This window comes from Crinia signifera, chromosome 1 (genome assembly GCF_055691185.1).
Source record: "Crinia signifera chromosome 1, ASM5569118v1, whole genome shotgun sequence".
Taxonomy (NCBI): domain Eukaryota; kingdom Metazoa; phylum Chordata; class Amphibia; order Anura; family Myobatrachidae; genus Crinia; species Crinia signifera.
Window position 1 is genome coordinate 338,734,167 of NC_139217.1, and position 20,704 is coordinate 338,754,870.

General features: G+C 43.6%; 1 protein-coding gene across 1 annotated transcript in view; it reads left to right on the forward strand.

Annotated features, from left to right (window-relative positions):
- Positions 1-25: 25 nt before the first annotated feature.
- SLC8B1 (solute carrier family 8 member B1) overlaps positions 26-20,704 on the forward strand; it is a 54,277-nt gene continuing 33,598 nt past the window's right edge. The window contains exons 1-3 of the mRNA XM_083145759.1: positions 26-202; positions 4,356-4,413; positions 10,969-11,098. Of these exons, the coding sequence (XP_083001885.1) occupies positions 10,970-11,098 (129 nt within the window). The 5' untranslated portion in view covers positions 26-202; positions 4,356-4,413; position 10,969. The remainder of the gene's footprint in view (positions 203-4,355; positions 4,414-10,968; positions 11,099-20,704) is intronic.

Here is a 20,704-nt window from a genome sequence, read left to right on the forward strand (position 1 = left end):
CCCTTTTAACGTGCAGTGGGCGTGGCTTTCGTGATTCTTTCTGCCCTGAGTACAGCATTGCGGTCAGCTGATCGGTGTGAACACACATTTCCCGGAGTAACTTGCCGTAGGTGTCACTCTCAGGCATGATCCCAGCTGCCAGGTAGTGCTTGACCTAACCAGAGAGAGTGCACACAGAGGATCGCACCCCGGCAGCCTAGAGGTAAGGCATATCCGCTGACCTGCTCACCTAATGCTTTTAGGATCTTTTTTAGAATCATCGTCCTATGAGAAGTTTCGGGCTAGTTTTGTGCCAAGTGTTACATTGTTTCTGCACCAATGGTTTAGATATTAATCTGTTAATGAGTGTGTAATAAGAACAGAGTCCCAAAAAAATAGAGATTATGGCTTGTAGTGGACTAATAATACTTCTATTTATGCATCCCAATTGGTATGTTCTTTGGATGCTCTCATGTGATGTTTGATAAGGTGCGTACACACGTACAGATTTTTCTGTCCAATCTAGCTGGTGGGAGCAAAAACCTGGAAATGTATGGGAGCAAATGACAATCAAAAAATTATTCCCAAACGCTTGAAAACAGACACTGATCAGTCAGACAAATTGTTTTAAATCATTCTGATATAACAAATTTATCAAAGAAAATATATATATATATATATATTTTTTTTTTTTTTTTTTTTCTGTTTTCCTTCATTTGGGTGGAAATTTTGGATTGTCATATGCTCCCATACATTTCCAGGTTTTTGTTCCCACCAGATAGATTGGACATATAAATCTCTACGTGTGTATACACCTATAATCAACACATCAAAGCAAATAATTTTAAACTGCAATCCTAATGCTACCCATACACTTGTGCAATCAGATTTGATGCGACATCGCAGTGCGATGTCCATCGAACCCGATCGCATCTTGCGGTGCTAAAGTGCCCCCTTTGCAGTACCCGATGTCTCATTCCATCTTGAGATGGCACATCAGGTACTAGCAGAGGGCGGCGTTATGTAGCGCAAGAGCAAATGGGTGGCGGGGGTCACTCTGTGGTGGCGGCAGAATTGTTTAAACACTGGGCAGCCCTCTGATTGGCTGCTATCTCAGCCAATCAGAGTGCTGCCCAGTGTTTTAAACACTTCTGCCGCCATCGCTGACAGACCCCCGCCGCAATTGGATACAGCCACAAGTGTTTCTATAATGGGTGTAGTGTGCAGGGGAGTCCACACTGCACCCTTATATAGTGTTCATTCTAGCACCCTGCATCTTCCAAAACCCATGCAGTTCCTCTTTCCTGCCTGGGGTCTCATGCTGATATGTAGAACACACCTGTGCTAGAAGCACCACTGTGGAGAGCCACACCCTACGCAGGGAAGAGAAATGGCATGGGTTTTGAAAGATGCAGGGTGCCAACATGAAAACTATTCTACTTACTGCGGAGGTGACTCTGCACTGCAGACACAAATCGCTCATACCACTTTTACACCAAAACTGCAGGGTCGCACCCGGGATTTTGGACCCCGATGCGAACCGGCAGTTGTTCCCTTTTACGCCGGGTGGGCGACACTAGTAAAGTTGGGCTCTGAGTCGGCGCTTAGAGATGACCTCATCTACAAGCGCGGGAAACCTGCCGACCGACACACTGGGGGCAAGCAGAGCACCAAGGTAAGCTGCTGGGCTGCCCCCAGCCTCCATCCATGATGTGAAGGGATGCCGCACACAGGCATCCATTCACCTCCTCCCAGCCTCTGCTGCTGTCTGCATAGTACCGCAGGCAGCAGTACGCAGCCCCTGCCCAACTGCAGGACGCTGTGGTCCAGAGGTTGGGCCTCCCTGATTGGTGTAACTGGGTCTCTGGGTCGGGTTACCCATTTACACGGCCCCCGACTCTGCGGAAGCCCCGTGTCTGGCCCTGAACATTTGCCGGATCGGACATCGGGGAACAGGACCCGGGTTATTTTTTATTTTTTTTACACCAAGCCCCGGCCACGACTAGAGCGGCAAAAACCCGAGACGTGGCTCTGGTGTAAAAGGGATATCAGAAAATGGCTGCTACAGTGCATTTGCTTCGGAGATGTCCCTGGAAACAAGGTGCGAGCATCTGAGTTCACTATAGAGATGATGGAATTAGGGCACTGGACTGTTCTGTTAACAAACATCACACTGTGTCATTTATTTCTGAACACCCCTCTATAGCTTTTGTGATTGTACCCACCATCCAGTGGTTCCCAAACAGTGTGCCGGGGCACCCCACACTTGTAAGGTTGCCTTAGGTTGGTGGTCTAGGACCAATTCAAATTGTTTATGGTAATAAAGGAGGAAATATAAACACAATCTACTTCATTTTATATATATATTTTTTCCCCTAAATTTATTTTGGCCTAGGGTAGCCCTGAAAGAAATTCAGATACTCTAGGGCACCATGAGTCAAAAAAGTTTGTGAACCAGTGCATTAGCGAGATTCTAGCAGTTGTCCCGTGCGTGTATATTGAGCAAGAGAGCGGGACATTGTGTACATTAAGCAGGACAGTCCTAATCATGACCACATGATGATCACCAGACAGAGACCAGCTAACGACGTGGTTGGCTGTACATCCCTAGTATTAAAATTGCATTTCTATTTGAAACCGTTATGCAGTTTTTGTACTTTTAAATATTGAGGGAGATACTGGGGCTTATAATGTATGGGTTCTACATGGCATTGGCTGAACCTCCTCCACTTGTCATAATAGGCCCATGAATGTTTCCTGCTCCAAGCCCTTTAGGCCGGTTTCACACACTCCGGCTCCTGCCGGACGGTGATATCCCGCACGGCCAGGGAGCCGTGCCGCACACATTAGTTGTGAATGGACACTATTGTGTCCATTCACGCGGGACGGCCACGGCCCGGCTGCACGGCTGCAGCCGGAACCCGCCACTGGAAGGGACGGCTGCCGGGCTGTGGCCATCCCCTCCATGATAAACTAGTGTGTGCGGCACGGCTCCCTGGCCGTGCGGGATTTCACCGTCCGGCAGGAGCCGGAGTGTGTGAAACCAGCCTTAGGCCCTTAATCCGGCCCTGTTTATTATATAGAATAGATAAAGAATAGCTCCTCATGGCCTAAAATAAAACATTACTATTGCTGCCTGAATTAATTATGATCCATGTACTTTATAATGTTGCTTCCAAACTGTATATTTATACTTCATTGTTACTTAAATCTGCTTCTTTCTTTGTAACATGTAATCCACTCTGAAAATTGCTATTTCATATAGTAAAAAAATCTATGGATGGAGCTGTTGACTCTCTGTGGATCACCCAACTCACAATAAATGAAGCTTCAGTGATTCAGGCTACTTATTTGCCAGACAGCCAAACAGGATCTGCCTATGTCTGTAATCAGAAGATCTTTAGTTGCTCCCCAGCTATTAAGTATCCGACCAAGCTGGAGCTTAACACATTGGCCCATATTCAGATCTGATCGCAGTACAAATTTGTTCTCAAATTCGGCAAAACCATGTGCACTGGAGGTGGGGCAGATGTAACATGTGCAGAGAGAGGTAAATTTGGGTGGGGTGTGTTAAAACTGATATCTAAATTGCAGTGTGAAAATAATGCAGCCTGTATTTACACTGCACAGAAACAAAACTCACACAAATGTAACTCTCTCTTTACATGTTACATCTGCCCCACCTGCAGTGCACATGGTTTTGCCCATTTTGAGAACAAATTTGCACTGCGATCAGATCTGAATAAGGGCCATAGTTTGTTGGGACAACTGGAATTATGTTTTATTATTATTACTTACACATATGAGCTATACATGTTTACTTTGGATTACATCATACAGAGATAGGATGTGTATGGATCATTAGGTCGACTAAATTAAGGTCAACATGCATTAGGTCAACCACTGAAGGTCGACAGGGTCATTAGGTTGACCTTAGGAAGGTCGACAGACAAAAAGTCAGCATGGGTTTTTCACGTTTTTTTTTTCTTTTTTTGTCCCAAATGTAGACCTGGACATCAAAGAAGTGCACTGCTTCCCCTGGCATGGCTCGCTACTCTCACCATGCTTCGGGCACTATTATATTCTCCCTCCAAAGCTTTTTATCTCAGGATGGCCTCATGCTTGTGTACTGTAGACACATGCGCAGTCTGATTATCCCCCAGCCTGCAAATTTGCAGCTGTGCAATCGGGTCTGAATTACCCCTTTCGGTCTGGAGCCTGGTCTTTTCATGTTGGATGGTCTAATTTTGTTGTGTTTGCATAAAAAATGGTTACACGCCTGTGGGTGATTTCGTGATCTTTCCTTAAAGTATGCACAATATTTAGCTTTTTCTTCAATGTATTAATTTCCACAGTAACTTTCTTATCTTTTGTAGGTTATATTGGATTCTGCTGCACTCTATTTACCAGACGCTTCTAAGCAAACTGACAGTCGTAAGTAGATATCTGTGTGTGTTCTGCTGATGCGTGGAGAAATCTTGAACAAATAGCTACAGTCCTTTTTTTTTTCTTTTTTTCGAATCAGTGATTTTTGCAAATTCCTTTTAAAATAGAAGATTGATATAAGAGAAAATATGCTACTTTTGCCCACTTTTAAATTGAAGTTATACCATGTTCTTATACCATGACTGTTTCTATGGAGCGTAGGCAACGTTAAGGTAATCTAAACTGTATTTACCACTGTTCCTGTATTTAGTAAACTAATCTGTTACTTACAGTAATGCTGCACATAAGATTTGTCGCATCGCACAGCATTCGTGTATTATACATCGTATGCTAAAGGGCCGCATACAGTGTATTTTATTCAGTCCAGCCACCAGGCAGTTGCCGAGGTATCACATGTGAGGCTGCATGCGATGCCTTGGATTAGTGTATGGGGGTCTTAAGAAGCCCTTGTTTCATGATTATTAATTTTTTTATGTTCATCATTTGGATGTAATTGATAATCCAATGCAATGATGTCAAGGCCGAAACTAGGTTTTCTGGCGCCCAGGGCAAGCTAGTCATTTGGTCTGCCCCCCCCCCCCCCCCCCCAAAAAAAAAGAACCTACAACAAAAAAGAACCTACAAAAAACATTAACATTAACTCTTCCTCTGCACCCGGCGGCGTCGGCGTCATGCAACTAAAGTAGGATCTTATTGCCCATTTAAGTCCACTCAGTCACTGAGTCAGTCTGCGCACCCCTGCTAGTTACGGCTATTTACTTATATATTTTTTTAGACTTCTTTCCTTTCTTAATACAGATAGATGATAGAAGTCATTTTCATAATTACCCATGTACTGTAGAGGTAAAACCAGCATTTGGCATTTTTACACTAGGGGACTGATACATCGATGTTGGAAAACTTGATTTCACAGAGGAGCGATTTTCAGTGGTTGTGATCACAGAGAGGTTTTATTCGTAAAGTGATTGACAAAGACCATTTAGGGGAAGTAGCTGGGGAGTTCCCGCAGAAACTTTGGGGTGTCACGGCCATTTCTGGGGCATGTCACAGTTTATGACTGCGATACAATATGCAATTATAATGTCTTCAACATCTTAGTTCATGCAATCATAGAGTTAATCAGTTGGTTGATGTTTGCCCAATAGTTGTGTCCAGGGGTGGTTTGGACATAGGCTGCACAGGGAAGATCCCTGGTGGGCTATCACACCTCCAGGGCCACTTATAGTTTCCAATCCGCCTCTGGTTGTCTTTGTATGCAAGCAGCAGGTCAGGGACACTGGCTTTTTGAGTCAACTGGTGGAGGCTGCGGCATTAGCATATTTTTGCAATTGATGTGCACAGAGTATGTGGAATAGTAAGCGCAATAAATTTGAGGAAGTGTGGCCTACTACAACTGAAAAGGAGGTACACCACCTCCTAGGTATACTGGAAACAAACAAATTTAGTTGTAGCCTGGCGCAACTTCTTCAAAAAGATATTTAAACCACCATATAATTTAAACAGGGGTTTATTGGATTAAAAACAAGCAAACAAATATATTTGATACAGAATACAAACAAAATCTTGTGGACATCGGACTTGGATCGACAATTTTCGAGGATAATTATACAATTTATCTCACCATCAACCGATGCTGCGGTGGGCTATTACTTCAGACGAAGTCTCTGCGGCACCACCGCAGAAGGCTTGGTTCTTTGGATGAGATCCTCAGATCAAGGTGCAGGTGCAATGAAAGTGCGATCCCAATAAAGTGTCCAAGTGTCCAGGTAAAGTGCAAAAAAGCAGATGATTGCACTAGAATCCAATGATGTGTCCTTAAAAAAAGCTGACCCTGCTTTTAAGGACACATCATTGGATTCTACTTAGTTTGCTTGTTTTTAATCCAATAAACCCCTGTTTAAATTATATGGTGGTTTAAATATCTTTTTGAAGAAGTTGCGCCAGGCTACAACTAAATTTGTTTGTTTCCAATATTTTTGCAATTGATTAAGGTAATGCCAGCAATAGGCTTGGAATAGGTTAAACATCCAAGGCAGTGTGTAATCCTTGGGAAGCATGTGACTCGGGGATCCGATAAGGATGCAGGGGATGGCAGGGTTAGCTGGGTTATTAGTGGCAGGAAAGGGAGGAGTCTTCCCCTCTTTCCTGAGGATTTTCCCGCCCTCCCTTCCCTTTCGGTGGGGTGGGTGTTAATCGCGTTGGCTGATAGGCGGGTTAATCAATTTAGCCTTCATTATGTGTTTATGGCCTTTGCTGGATCACGGCTCAGGGACAGCGACCCCACCCCGACGGGTGGGTAGTCAATGCAGTAGGGCGAGTGGATACCTGCTTGTTGGGGTAGGTTTGATTAAGTTTGCAGGATGTGGGGTGGAGCTTAGCTAATTAGCCGCTCTTTCTTGGCCACCATTATTTAATTAGTTATTAAGAAATTAATTTAGCTTAAAGTTCGATAAATAAATCCGCTAACAATTTCTGCCAAACCTAAGTCTCCAAGTCTTTATTTCAGGTTTAGTTATATAAGTTAAGAAATGTGAAATGTTGTACATGCTAGAGGAACACATAAGAGGCTAGGATGTTTAAAGCCCAAAGACAGGAAATAGAGTAAGCACTGATGATAAATCGGGTGTGGTATAGGGTTCCGACAGTCGGTATCCCGACAGTCATTAGCCCGACGTCGGGATCCCGTCTGGCCGGACTCAGACAGCATGGCGGGCGCAACAAAGTCCCTTGCAGGCTCGCTGGGCTCGCCACGCTGTGGGCACAGTCGCTTGCTACGCTCGCCACCTATTTTAATCTCCCTCTATGGGGGTCATGGACCCCCACGAGGGAGAATAGCCAGTGGCCGTCGGGAACCTGTCTGTCTGTGTTTTAACAGTAGGGATCCCGACGTCTGGTAAATGAATGTCGGGACCCCGTCCAGCACCCGATAAATCCACACTTCACTTTAGTTATACCCTTTAACACTATGGTTGGCATACTATTCCCTATCCAATTATGTCAAGTGGGGAAAAAATACATGGGGTCTGTGAAAACTTATATATATTTTTGTGGCACTTTATTTTTAAGTACTTATTTTCTGTGATTTTGTTTCTCCTATGAGCCCCAAACCCATATAAGTGCCAGCCATGCGCCTAGTCTTTGTCATACTTGCCTACTTTTGAAAACTAGTTTCAGGGAGATTATAGTTGGTAGTAGAATGTTGCACAGCGCCCCATTGAGGGGGCGTGTCATGCTCCACCCATAGGTTGTGTCTAGTTCCATATATGGAGAGATTGTGAAAAGATATTGTAAACGTGGCCCCTAGAAGCGTGGGTGTGTACTGCTACATCTGAGAGGAATTTTTTAAAATGACTTATCCAAATGTAGATGAGCCCCAAAGCAGTTAGTAAGAGCTACTATACTTGGTAAAGTGCTGGGAAATGGCGCTGATAATTCACTGTAAATGTATCTATCTCATTTTCCTTATTTCCCAAAAATGTAACAGTGTAATGTGGGCTAGGTGAAATGAGGGAGATTGCTAGACTAATGAGGGAGAGAGGGAGATTGCTGTTATTTCAGGGAGTCTCCTGCAGAATGCAGGAGGGTAGGCAAATATGGTCTTTGTCAATCCATCAATTAGATACGTTCTGAAAAACAGTCTGGGAAACCGTGCTAATCACATGAAATGATTGCACAACAGGCACCTAGTCTAATCTGTGTACAATTGTACTCCTAGCAAATCTACATACTACATTGTGCTAAAGGTTAGTTAAACTTTGGTGTGTAGGCTGCACCTGACTAGAAATTGACCAATTTTGTTGTAAAAGAGCACTTTAAATATTAGCACTCTGCTGTTTGCTCTCTCCAGCACAGCAACCGTGATGTAGCCATGCTTGGAATGTGCAGTGTGTGCTACACTCTACTGTAGCTTTTGGCTTTCAAGAGCTAGCTATTATTCTTGGCACATCTAGGTGAGTGTCTGAGCGAACTCAGTCAAGTAGTGCCATTGAAAGCTACTGGAAAAAATAAAATAAAAACCGCTTTAAGTGCAACAATAAGAACATTTATATACATACAAATACAAAGCACATTTTGGGGGGATTTTCACATTTCCATGTGGATCTGTCCCACAAAAGTAGGCATGTCCCTATTTTAAGTGGATCGTTACTAAAAACTGAATGTGGGTTTTCATTTATGTATGGCTCGCACGTTTTGTGGCAAGCCTGTATATTTTGTAGTTAGTGAGTAACCTTCTGTCTACACACATTCACGACTATTGAACGCATGGTGGGTGTTGTATAATATATCTACAATGTCTAGGTAGACAGTCAAAAAGTCACTAGGTAAAAAGTCAACAGTGGTTAAGGTAGACCGGTACCAAAGTCGACACAAGTAAAAAGGTAAACAAAAATGGTCTCCATCAGCTTTTTGTGTTTATTAGGCTCCATCTTGTATATTCTATGTTATGTGACAACTTTCACACTTCAAGCAAGGTGGCTCGTTGTGCTCCACATGGATAGTAAATAAAGCGAATGTTAAAAAACAAGAAAAACATTGTCAACCATTGTTGTCGACTTTTTGTACCTGTCAATCTTAAGCACTGTTGACCTGCACGTTCCACAGGTTGGAGTCAACATTAAATGCCCCCATAAACTGCAAAACAACTGGACATTGCTGACCTAATGCTGTATCTGGTTATGTGTGATTAGAAAGCGATAGACCTCAAAACTTTCGATATAAATATGTATGTAGTTTTGTATAATGATTTAGGGCTTTAAAAAGTGATAAAGTGGAGAGTGATAAACAACCAGCCAATCACCTTCTACCTGTAATTTTTCAAACTCTGGGGGAGATTCTCTAAGCTAAAAATGCGTTAAGCATCCCCCGCCGGGTTACCACGGCGGGGGGCATTGCCAGAAAAATCTTGCGATGCCCCATAGAAGCCAATGGGCTTCTACCGCATCCCACCGCCGCCCCGCACGGACCCCCCCTGCCCTGCATCGCCCCCTCACCTGTGTCAGGGCAGCACAGTACTGTGCTGCCCGGACCTGTGACCTCCTCCCTGCACTGATCCTCTTCCGGGTGCAGGGAGGAGGAGAGCCCGGTGCAGCAGCAGCACTGGGTGTGGGAGGGAGGGGGGAGCCGCCGGGACCTGCTGGGACCCGGCGACTCTCACCGCAAAGGACAGCTCTTAACGCAAGAGCTGTCCTTTGCTATAATTATCGCATATGTTAGAACATATGCAATAATTATAAATGCGAAGGGGGGGGCGGAGATTCTTAGAGAATCTCCCCCCAATCTGTAACATGGCAGGTAGGAGCTGATTGGCTGGATGTTTATCACTTTTTGAACCTTGATACATCTGGCCCTTAAAATATACTTTTTTTTTTTTTTTCTTTACCATAAATTATAAACAAATGCAAAAAGTTCCATTCAACAAATATCTTACTAGGACCTTTTTATGGGGGTAGTCAGGGCTGGGAGTACAGACGTGGACAGAGTTTCCCTGGAAAGTGGCTATTTGTTGCAGTGTGTAGTTTATTTATTTATTTATTAACAGTTTCTTATATAGCGCAGCAGATTCCATTGCGCTACCGTGATAAAACAAACTGGGTAACAACAGACAGACTTGGAGGTAAAAGGGCCCTGCTGCAAGCTTACAATCTATAGGGATATAGGAGGGAAACACAATGACAGGCATCAGTAATAGCATAGCAGTCCCACCAAGTTACAAGTCCAGAAGGGAAGTTATATAATACATAGGTGCCTCAGAGGGTTATGCGTGTAGAACTTAAATATGATAGGCTTGCCTGAAGAGGTGAATTTTCAAGGAACACTTGAAAGTTTGGAGACTAGTGGAGAATGTAGTTGGTTGAAGTATTGACTAGTTTGCTGAGAAGCCAAAAGGTGCATACACACGGTGAGATTTTGGCTTTGTACAATTTTGACTATAGCATGTATTCAATCCCTGGCCCAAATTTTCCAGGGGAAAACATGGCTGAGGTTTGCTTTTTCAGTATTCCATCACAAGCATTTTTACCCATGCCTTTTCACTTTTTTGGAGTTGTGAAATGGCATGGGCTAAAATAGGCGAAACCGGCTGCAAATTCGGCAAAACCGTGTGAATTTGCTGCAATCTCGCCGATGCATGTGGTTTTCGCCAATGCTGGATTTTTCACCCAGGCGAAAAATCGGCTCAGAGATTGACTAGGCAGATCTCATTTGCTCAAAAGATGTTTAGTTTTTCACCTGGTGAATATTTTGGCTGGGATTGTATATGTGCCTATACGATTTCCCTTGAACTCCCCGGTACCTTGAATGAACAGTTTATCTTTCTTGTGGCTTGCTCTGTCCTAGTGACACATTTCGGGTGTGACTGCTGCTTATTGATGCTTTTACTTCCCCTTGTCTCACATGACCTTACTCCAGGAACTGACAGTTGATATATTACACAGTATCTGTGCAGCACGCTCTCTACACATTAATAGGAAACCTGGGGTCAGTACAGTATGTATTGGATTTCTCTGGATAGAAAGTTAACTTTTTGGGTTCTTAAACATTTAGGATGCCCCTGGCTCTTCCACAATGGCTTCTGACTACCACTTCTGTAAGTCACAGAGATATCAACCACCTGCTATTCTTGGCACTTCCAACTTCAGAGAGCGATGCAAACTATACTACAGAGGAAGTTGATGTGAGTATAAATATCCTCATTCATATGTCTCAGTATGTATTCATACTATAATATGTTTGTTTTGTTTGTATTGTTTTATTGCATTGTCCCTGTTGGTTAGTGCTGCTCTGTTTTTTCATTAAAGCAATTTGAATACAGTGGAATTTCACAGTTCAAAGATTGCTTGTGTCCTGCTGTATGCATACAATATGCTTCTGCTTGTCATGGACTGAAGATCCAACCAGTTAATTATGTTGAAGCTCTAGTTTACCTTATTTTGTGGAGCAGTGCAGAAATTAGGTCTCCTTGTGGACTGAGAGGAAGATTAAAGTGTAGGCGTGAGTTAACAAAAGTTGTTAAACTCGCACATTTTACCTTATATGCACTCGTCCGAGATTCACACAATTCAAATAAGCTGTGAACACACTGGAACGGCCACCAATCAATCCAACGTAACTGACTATTTCTCTTGAGCCCAGAACCAGCCATATTGCGCATATACACACTGCAATCTGTGTATATCTTTGTAATTTGGTTTGCAAATAAGCACCAGATCCCTAGCAATATCGCTAGGTTTGATGTGCAGCACATTAAACTCTGACGTTCCAGCATGTGAACATGGCAGGGTACACACTGAGTGATGTACGCGGTATGTCGGTCTGATCCACCCGATTGGATGTCCTATCCCTCAGTGTGTACCCAGCTTGAATTACAATTCTTTATACTCTTGTGAAATGTGTACAAAAATTTTACCTGCGAAAATAGCATTTAAAAGAAAAGACTTTCCTCGCCCACAAATAGTGACAATGTCATTAGCAGAATCATATCCAAGACTTTTAGTAGGCATAAGGACAGTACTGTGCCTTTTGAAAAGGTGTTTGGCTGATTTGTTAATTTTCCCAAAAAGTTAAATGTAAAAAGGTTACAAAGGTTTTTAACCCAAAAGTTGAAAAAAAGGTGATTTTGGAGGTAATTTGAGATCACTTTATTTCTTTTAGATTATAAAATTATTTTTCATTTCACCCTTTAGTGCCAACGTTGCTGTGAGCGATCCTCAAAATATCCGCTAAAAATGCCAGCATCGCTCACAGCAACTACTTAGTGTGTGTGTGTGTGTATATGTGTATGTGTATGTGTGTATATATATATATATATATATATATATATATATATATCATACATACATACATACATACATACATACATACATACATACATACATACATGGTTAATATCTACGTATTCATATTTAGTATATTGTGGCATTTAGGCCAATCACCGTTTTGTTATAGTGGTGATAAGTGGTTTTTTCATGTTTTCCGCTTTATTATTGTTGTTGTTTGTTGCCTAGCAATGCTCTGCCCTCCGGCAGTTATATGGAGCGTCACAGTCCCGGCGGCCATCTTGTGACTGGCGTTTGTGTGCCTGGGGAAGGATTGGCGGAAGTGCAGCTGCGAGGCTGGCGCTTCCGGCGGTCTGTACGCAGCACACTCGCTGTCTGAGTAAGCCGGGGGACATAGGGAGACGCATCCATAACTGCTAGCTGGACCCGAGGGACGCCCGCAGCCATGAGTGTCTTGAGAGGCAACCTGGCGTTGTGGGACGCTCCCGTTTCCGGCAGGTGAGTGCAGACTTTGCTTGATTGGGGCGGGGGGTGGGGAGGGATGGGGGTGTGCTTCTGTGTATATATTGCCATTTGTTTTATATCTCTGTGTGTGCTGTGTCCATCCCTGACGACGGGGGGTAACCCCGAAACCGTTGGAATAAAGGACCTTTTAATTGCAGTCTGCTGAGTGCCGCTTCCATCCTTCCCTGTACCTGTTTGCCCTTTCCTAAGGATTTGGACATACAATTGAGGGCACCGCAGCATTTATCCTTTTAAGGTAATTCATCAGCATTACATATATTGAGTGCCGGATTCAGTCCATATGTTTGGTCTTCGCAGTGGTTCAAGCTGTTAATTCCCATCAAGGCACCTGTCTTTTAAATCTACAAGCAGTATCCACACCTGCTCACCGTTACATCCACCTGTGCACCATCTCCTACCCCTGTTTGTGACGACTTGCTTACAGGCCTTGCAAATATGACTTCAGCAAGCCAAGAGCTTGATATGGCAGTGGAATTCCTGCAGATGGAAGTTATGGACAGTCTCAGTCTCTCTGACTCCGATGCAGAGGCCATACTTTCTAAAAGGAGTATGAAAGACAATGCCATTCCTGAAGTGCCTGAAGCGCTGTTTAAACAACTACTTCGCTTGAAGCAGAGGGAGTGTGATTTCCAATACCATGCAATAAGCCTGTCTGATTACTATAGGAGTAAAATGATTCCCCGGGGGTTCCGGGTTAAAAACACACCGACCATCGGTCGACACAATGCCACCTTTTGTCGCCGATGGATATCGGTGTTGAACAAATGCTCCATGGACCTCCTCTTATTGGTTATAGAGGAGTCCACACGAGAAGAACAGGCTTATCAGCAGAAAGTTGAACAATTTGAGAAAATACACACCCCACGTCTGTCGTCTGATACCAGCAACAAATGGCTAGACAAATTACAAGCAGAGATGGACACTTACAGAGCTAACCTCATTGCATTCAAACAGGATAAGCTAAAGAAGGTTCAACTTGACTATGACCAGAAACGGGTCTACGAGTGGCTTAATCCCAACAGGCCACAGGGCAGACCCCGACCATATCAGAAACGTGGGGCAAGGGCCACAGGTAACAGACAACCAGGTAATACCAGTGACTCCACAAGTGGAACAGACTCTGGGCCCTCCAATGCTGGCCGTGGTAAATTCCCTTTAGGGACCCAAACCCGGGCTATGTATTCCAGGGATCCTTTGGCAGAACTGGAAGGAGGACTAGACGCTCAGGCCAAAACCTCAGGCAGGAGAGGCAAAGGCTCTCAGAAGAGCAAAAAACCCTAGTCTTTAATTTGTCATCAGCCACACTTACTGAGGTGGAAACCCAAGTATTGGCAAAAGGACTTTCTTTCATTCCTACCCGTAGAGGGGATCCTTTCCAATGGAAAGTTGATACCTTTAAGCTGAATAGGGCCCTCCGGCTGAAAGATTATTTTGGCAGACAACCGCCAAATGCCAATCAGGTTGAATCCACCTCTGACATACCCCTCAAACTCAAGAAATTGGCTCCAAGATCCAAGTTTGACCCCATTTCAAGTAACCCCACGATCAAAACCTTCACACGCCTTATGGACCAACAAATTGAGTTGCTACAGTCTCCTGCTCCTTCTATGCATCACAATTTGACGAGGGCTGAAAAAGATGCATTGGATTCCCTGTCAGCCCGCAAGGATATTATCATTCGCAGTGCTGACAAGGGCGGGGCTGTGGTGGTCCTGGCCCTTGAGGACTACCAGAAGGAATGTGATCGATTACTAAGTGACACTGAGACCTATGGCCACTTAGATAGAGACCCCACTTGGGGTTTTAAGGTCGAACTTGATTCCATCTTGAGTAAAGCAGTGAGGGATGGTGACATTACACAAGATTTGAAGAATGCCCTTACAGTGGATTTCCCAGTGACTCCGCTGTTCTACTCCATACCTAAGATACATAAGGGCCTCAAGGATCCCCCTGGTCGCCCTATAGTGTCGGCCAGGGGATCCTTGTATCACCCTATTTCTGTATTTTTAGATTGTTATTTGAATCCCTGTGTCCAAGCTTTACCAGCATATCTCAAGGACACTACATCTTTATTGGTGATTCTGAGGGACTTACATCTTACCTGTGATTTGTCTGCCCTGACGTGTCTTTGCACTGCTGATGTGTCCAGCCTCTACACCTGTATCCCTCATGATGCAGGTGTGGAGGCTGTCAGATGTTTGCTCGAAGACAACCCCCTATACAGTGGACCACCATTGGATCTGTTTATTAGATTGCTATCCCTGGTTCTCACCAGGAATTATTTTCTGTATAATGGTCAATTTTTCATTCAACAACTGGGCGTGGCTATGGGGTCGGCAGTGGCCCCGGCCTACGCCAATACTTTCATGTATAAAATTGAGCAGGGGTTGTTTTTCCAGGGCAACACTTTACGTGATGGTATATCATTGTACTATCGTTACATTGATGACCTTTTGATTTTTTGGTCTAAAGAGCCTGTTGAGTTGGAAGCTCTACTTTCTTCTCATAATGATAGTGGCAGTGTTATACAGCTTACATCACACATTGACGCTACTAATGTCCAATTTTTGGACATTGACATTTTTCTGTCTGAAGGTCAGTTAAAAACAGCCTTGTATAGAAAGAGCACTGACAGAAACACTTTGTTGAGACATAACAGCTCTCATCCCTTGCCCCTACGCAAGGGGTTGCCGTATTCGCAACTCCTGCGTGTCAGGCGCATCACATCTGAAGAATGCCAGGTACCCCGGGCGTTGGATGACATGGTGGACAAATTTGTCCAGCGTGGATATCCACGCTCCTCCCTGATACCCATTAGGGACAAAGTTCTGGCCACTCCCAGAAATAATACTCTAGTGGTTAAACCCAAATCCACAACTGATACATCTGTTGGTAAGATCCCATGGGTCAACCGATTTTCCTGGGACAGCAATACCACCACAGCTCAGGCCAAGAAGTGGTGGCCTGTAGTATCCACTGATCCTGACCTGCCACTTTTACGTAACACTCGTCTCATGCCCAGCTACTCCAGGCAGTCTAATTTTAAGGATCGCCTGGTGAAGTTGGACATCACGGGCTGGGATAAAAAGGTGCCTACTCATTTTTTAACCAGGAAGAATGGGTGTTTCAGATGTTTGGGATGTATTACATGCCGTACAATGATCATTGGGTCTGAGTTTAAACATCCTCATACCCAAAAAATGTTCCAAATCAAATTCCCATTAACATGCAGTTCCACATATGTTATATATCTTCTCACGTGTCCATGTGGTTTGTCCTATGTGGGGAAGACCCAGCGCCAGTTTAAGGAGCGCATGGCCCTTCATAGGACAGCCATCAATCAGGCCCTACAGACTGGGCATAGTGACCAACCATTGGCCCGTCACTGTCTCTCTCTAAAACACTCTGTCAATCAGATAAAATCTCTTATAATTGACCAAATCCCCAAAAACCTTAGGGGGGGTAACAGAAACAAACAGTTACTGCAGTGTGAGAGTAGATGGATCTTCAACTTGGGCACGTTGGCCCCGGGAGGCCTTAATGAGACACTGGGGCTCCAGTGTTTTTTGTGAAACTGCATAGTGGTGATACTGTATTTGATTAATATCCCTTTGGTCACATGTCTCGGCACATATGTACTGCGGTGCTCTCTCTTGTGCAGCTTCAGACTTTTTGATTCTTATGTCATTAATATGTGTGACTATATCTGCCTGGCATGACTCACGGTGGTGTCGACTTGTTTTTTTGAGTTGATTCCATTGTGTGCCATGTCAATATCCTATGGGTTATGCTATTCCATGTGTATGCATTGGATTATGTTCTGTCAGTTTTTCTGCTTATTTTTATTGTGGTGGTTAATATCTACGTATTCATATTTAGTATATTGTGGCATTTAGGCCAATCACCGTTTTGTTATAGTGGTGATAAGTGGTTTTTTCATGTTTTCCGCTTTATTATTGTTGTTGTTTGTTGCCTAGCAATGCTCTGCCCTCCGGCAGTTATATGGAGCGTCACAGTCCCGGCGGCCATCTTGTGACTGGCGTTTGTGTGCCTGGGGAAGGATTGGCGGAAGTGCAGCTGCGAGGCTGGCGCTTCCGGCGGTCTGTACGCAGCACACTCGCTGTCTGAGTAAGCCGGGGGACATAGGGAGACGCATCCATAACTGCTAGCTGGACCCGAGGGACGCCCGCAGCCATGAGTGTCTTGAGAGGCAACCTGGCGTTGTGGGACGCTCCCGTTTCCGGCAGGTGAGTGCAGACTTTGCTTGATTGGGGCGGGGGGTGGGGAGGGATGGGGGTGTGCTTCTGTGTATATATTGCCATTTGTTTTATATCTCTGTGTGTGCTGTGTCCATCCCTGACGACGGGGGGTAACCCCGAAACCGTTGGAATAAAGGACCTTTTAATTGCAGTCTGCTGAGTGCCGCTTCCATCCTTCCCTGTACCTGTTTGCCCTTTCCTAAGGATTTGGACATACAATTGAGGGCACCGCAGCATTTATCCTTTTAAGGTAATTCATCAGCATTACATATATTGAGTGCCGGATTCAGTCCATACATACATACATACATACATATATATACATACAGTGGTCGAAGTGGGGCGGTATACGGGGGTATGGCATACCCCCACTTTAATCTGAAGATAAAAAAAAAAGTTTTTTTTCCCCCTCAGGATGCTCTCTGATCACTCAGCAGCACATATTGTGCTTTTGTAATACCCCTGTACAACGGGGCAGTCTGGCAGGGGACGTTGATGGACAGGGGGGTGTCCGAAGGTGCGCACTATATTCACTCTTTACTTTTCCATACCCCCACTTCAAAATTTCCATACCCCCACTTCAAAATTTCCACTTCGACCACTGTATATATATATATATTACAGCCAAGTCAATTAATTGAAGTTTAATTAAATATTGCACCCAAAAAACGCTGTGAGCGGCGCTGGCATTTTTAGCAGTTATTTTGAGGATCTCACAGCAATGTTGGGACTCAAAGGGTTAAATACTTTAAATTTGGGGTACTTTGCCATGTTTTTGTCACCCCCAATATGACATAATGATATAACTAATGGCCCAATTAAGCTTATAGAAAACTTCCAAATCCCTAATTAGTCTTTATAGGGGTGTACAAGAGGTTCTAAGGCTAGTGCTGATCTATTTTTACCTTAAAGTTTTTTCTCTACCCCTTTTAGGAGGGTGCAGGCAAATTTACTCTGGAAAAAAAAAAAGCTTCTTTGGGATTGAATTGCAAATGTGATTAGCAATGCGAGTTTACTTTTCCTCACATGACCAAACTTGCACCTAATTAATTCCTCCCCACCATAAGGCTTTTAATAAAGTCTCACTTTTTTATCTCTTTAACTAGGTGACCACATGAAAACCACCCCTGCTGCCACAGTTAATTAGGTCAAGTTGTTGCAAAACAAAAGTGACAGGGGGCACACTGAGCATTAACCCCTTCCTGACAGAGCCAGTTTTTGCGTTCCTGACAGAGCCCTTTTTTTCAAATCTGACATGTCTCACTTAAGTGGGGATAACTTTTTTTTGCTTTTACTTATCCCAGTGATTTTGAGATTGTTTTTTCGTGACACATTGTACTTCAAATTAGTGGTAAATTTGGGTCGATACAGTCTGTGTTTTTTTGTGAAAAATACCAAAATATCGTGAAAAAATGGAAAATTTAGCGATTTGCAAAATGTTAAATTTTCTGCTTGTGAGACAAATAATCATACCACTCAAAATAGTGAATAACTAACATAGACCATATGTCTACTTTATGTTGACATCATTATTTCAACTTCCTTTTAATTTTTTGGGACACTAGGAGGCTTACAATATGAATAGCAAATTCTCAAATTTTCAAGAAAATTTCAAACACTGATTTTTTTAGGGACCAGTTCAGTTCTGATGTGACTTTGAGGGACTTGTATGTGAGACACCCCCATAAATGATGCCATTTCAAAAACTGCACCCCTCACAGTATTCAAAACAGCATTTTGGAAGTTTGTTAACCCTTTAGGTGTTTCACAGGAATTAAAACAAAGTGTAGGTGAAATTTCAAAATTTCTTTTTTTTTGCAGATTTGCAATTTTAATACATTTTTCTAAGGAACACAGTACATTTTACTAGAGAAATGTGACTGAAAATTGATTCCCCCAATTCTTTTGTTTTCATAAATATCCTATATGTGGCCCTAGTGTGCACGGTGACCAAACCACAGGCTTCATAATAGAAGGAGCACCTACTTGATTTTGGAGCCTCCTTTTTATGAGATTATTTTTTAGGCACCATGTAGGTTTCTAGGCACCATAAGATGCTAAAAGTTAGGAACCCCCCCACAAGTGACCCCATTTTGCAAACTACACCCCTCAGGGAATTCATCTAGGGGTATAGTGTACATTTCAAACCCCCAGGGGTTTCACCAATTGTGGTACAACTGGGCAGTGAAAATGAAAAATTATTTTTTTTACACAAAAATACAGTTCTGGCTCCAAATTTGTCATTTTCAGAAGGTATGAATGAGACAAAGCACCCCAAAATCTGTGCCCCAATTTCTCCCGAGTACGGCAATGCCTCACATGTGACCAAAAAATACCAGTTGGGTGCATGGCAGGACTCAGAAGGGAAGGAGTGATTTTTGGATTTTGCAGCTCAGATTCTGGTGGAATTTTGGTGGGTGCTATGTCGCATTAGCAAGACCCCCCAAGCACCAATACAGTGGAACCCCCCCACAAGTCACCCCATTTTGAAAACTACACCCCTCAGGGAATTCATCTAGGGGTATAGTGTACATTTCAAACCCCCAGGGGTTTCACCAATTTTGATACAAGTGGGCAGTGAAAATGAAAAATTACATTTTTTTACACAAAAATGCAGTTCTGGCTCAAAATTTTTCATTTTCAGAAGGTATGAAGGAGAAAAAGCACCCCAAAATCTGTGCCCCAATTTCTCCCGAGTACGGCAATGCCTCACATGTGACCAAAAAATACCAGTTGGGTGCATGGCAGGACTCAGAAGGGAAGGAGTGATTTTTGGATTTTGCAGCACAGATTCTGGTGGAATGAATGGTGGGTGCTATGTTGCACCAATACAGTGGAACCCCCCCACAAGTCACCCCATTTTGCAAAGTACACCCCTCAGGGAATTCATCTAGGGGTATAGTGTACATTTCAAACCCCCAGGGGTTTCACCAATTTTGATACAAGTGGGCAGTGAAAATGAAAAATTACATTTTTTTACACAAAAATGCAGTTCTGGCTCAAAATTTTTCATTTTCAGAAGGTATGAAGGAGAAAAAGCACCCCAAAATATGTGCCCCAATTTCTCCCGAGTACGGAAATGCCTCACATGTGACCAAAAAATACCAGTTGGGTGCATGGCAGGACTCAGAACGGAAGGAGTGATTTTTGGATTTTGCGGCTCAGATTCTGGTGGAATTTTGGTGGGTGCTATGTCGCATTAGCAAGACCCCCCAAGCACCAATACAGTGGAACCCCCCCACAAGTCACCCCATTTTGAAAACTACACCCCTCAGGGAATTCATCTAGGGGTATAGTGTACATTTCAAACCCCCAGGGGTTTCACCAATTTTGATACAAGTGGGCAGTGAAAATGAAAAATTACATTTTTTACACAAAAATGCAGTTCTGGCTCGAAATTTTTCATTTTCAGAAGGTATGAAGGAGAAAAAGCACCCCAAAATCTGTGCCCCAATTTCTCCCGAGTACGGCAATGCCTCACATGTGACCAAAAAATACCAGTTGGGTGCATGGCAGGACTCAGAACGGAAGGAGTGATTTTTGGATTTTGCAGCTCAGATTCTGGTGGAATTTTGGTGGGTGCTATGTCGCATTAGCAAGACCCCCCAAGCACCAATACAGTGGAACCCCCCCACAAGTCACCCCATTTTGAAAACTACACCCCTCAGGGAATTCATCTAGGGGTATAGTGTACATTTCAAACCCCCAGGGGTTTCACCA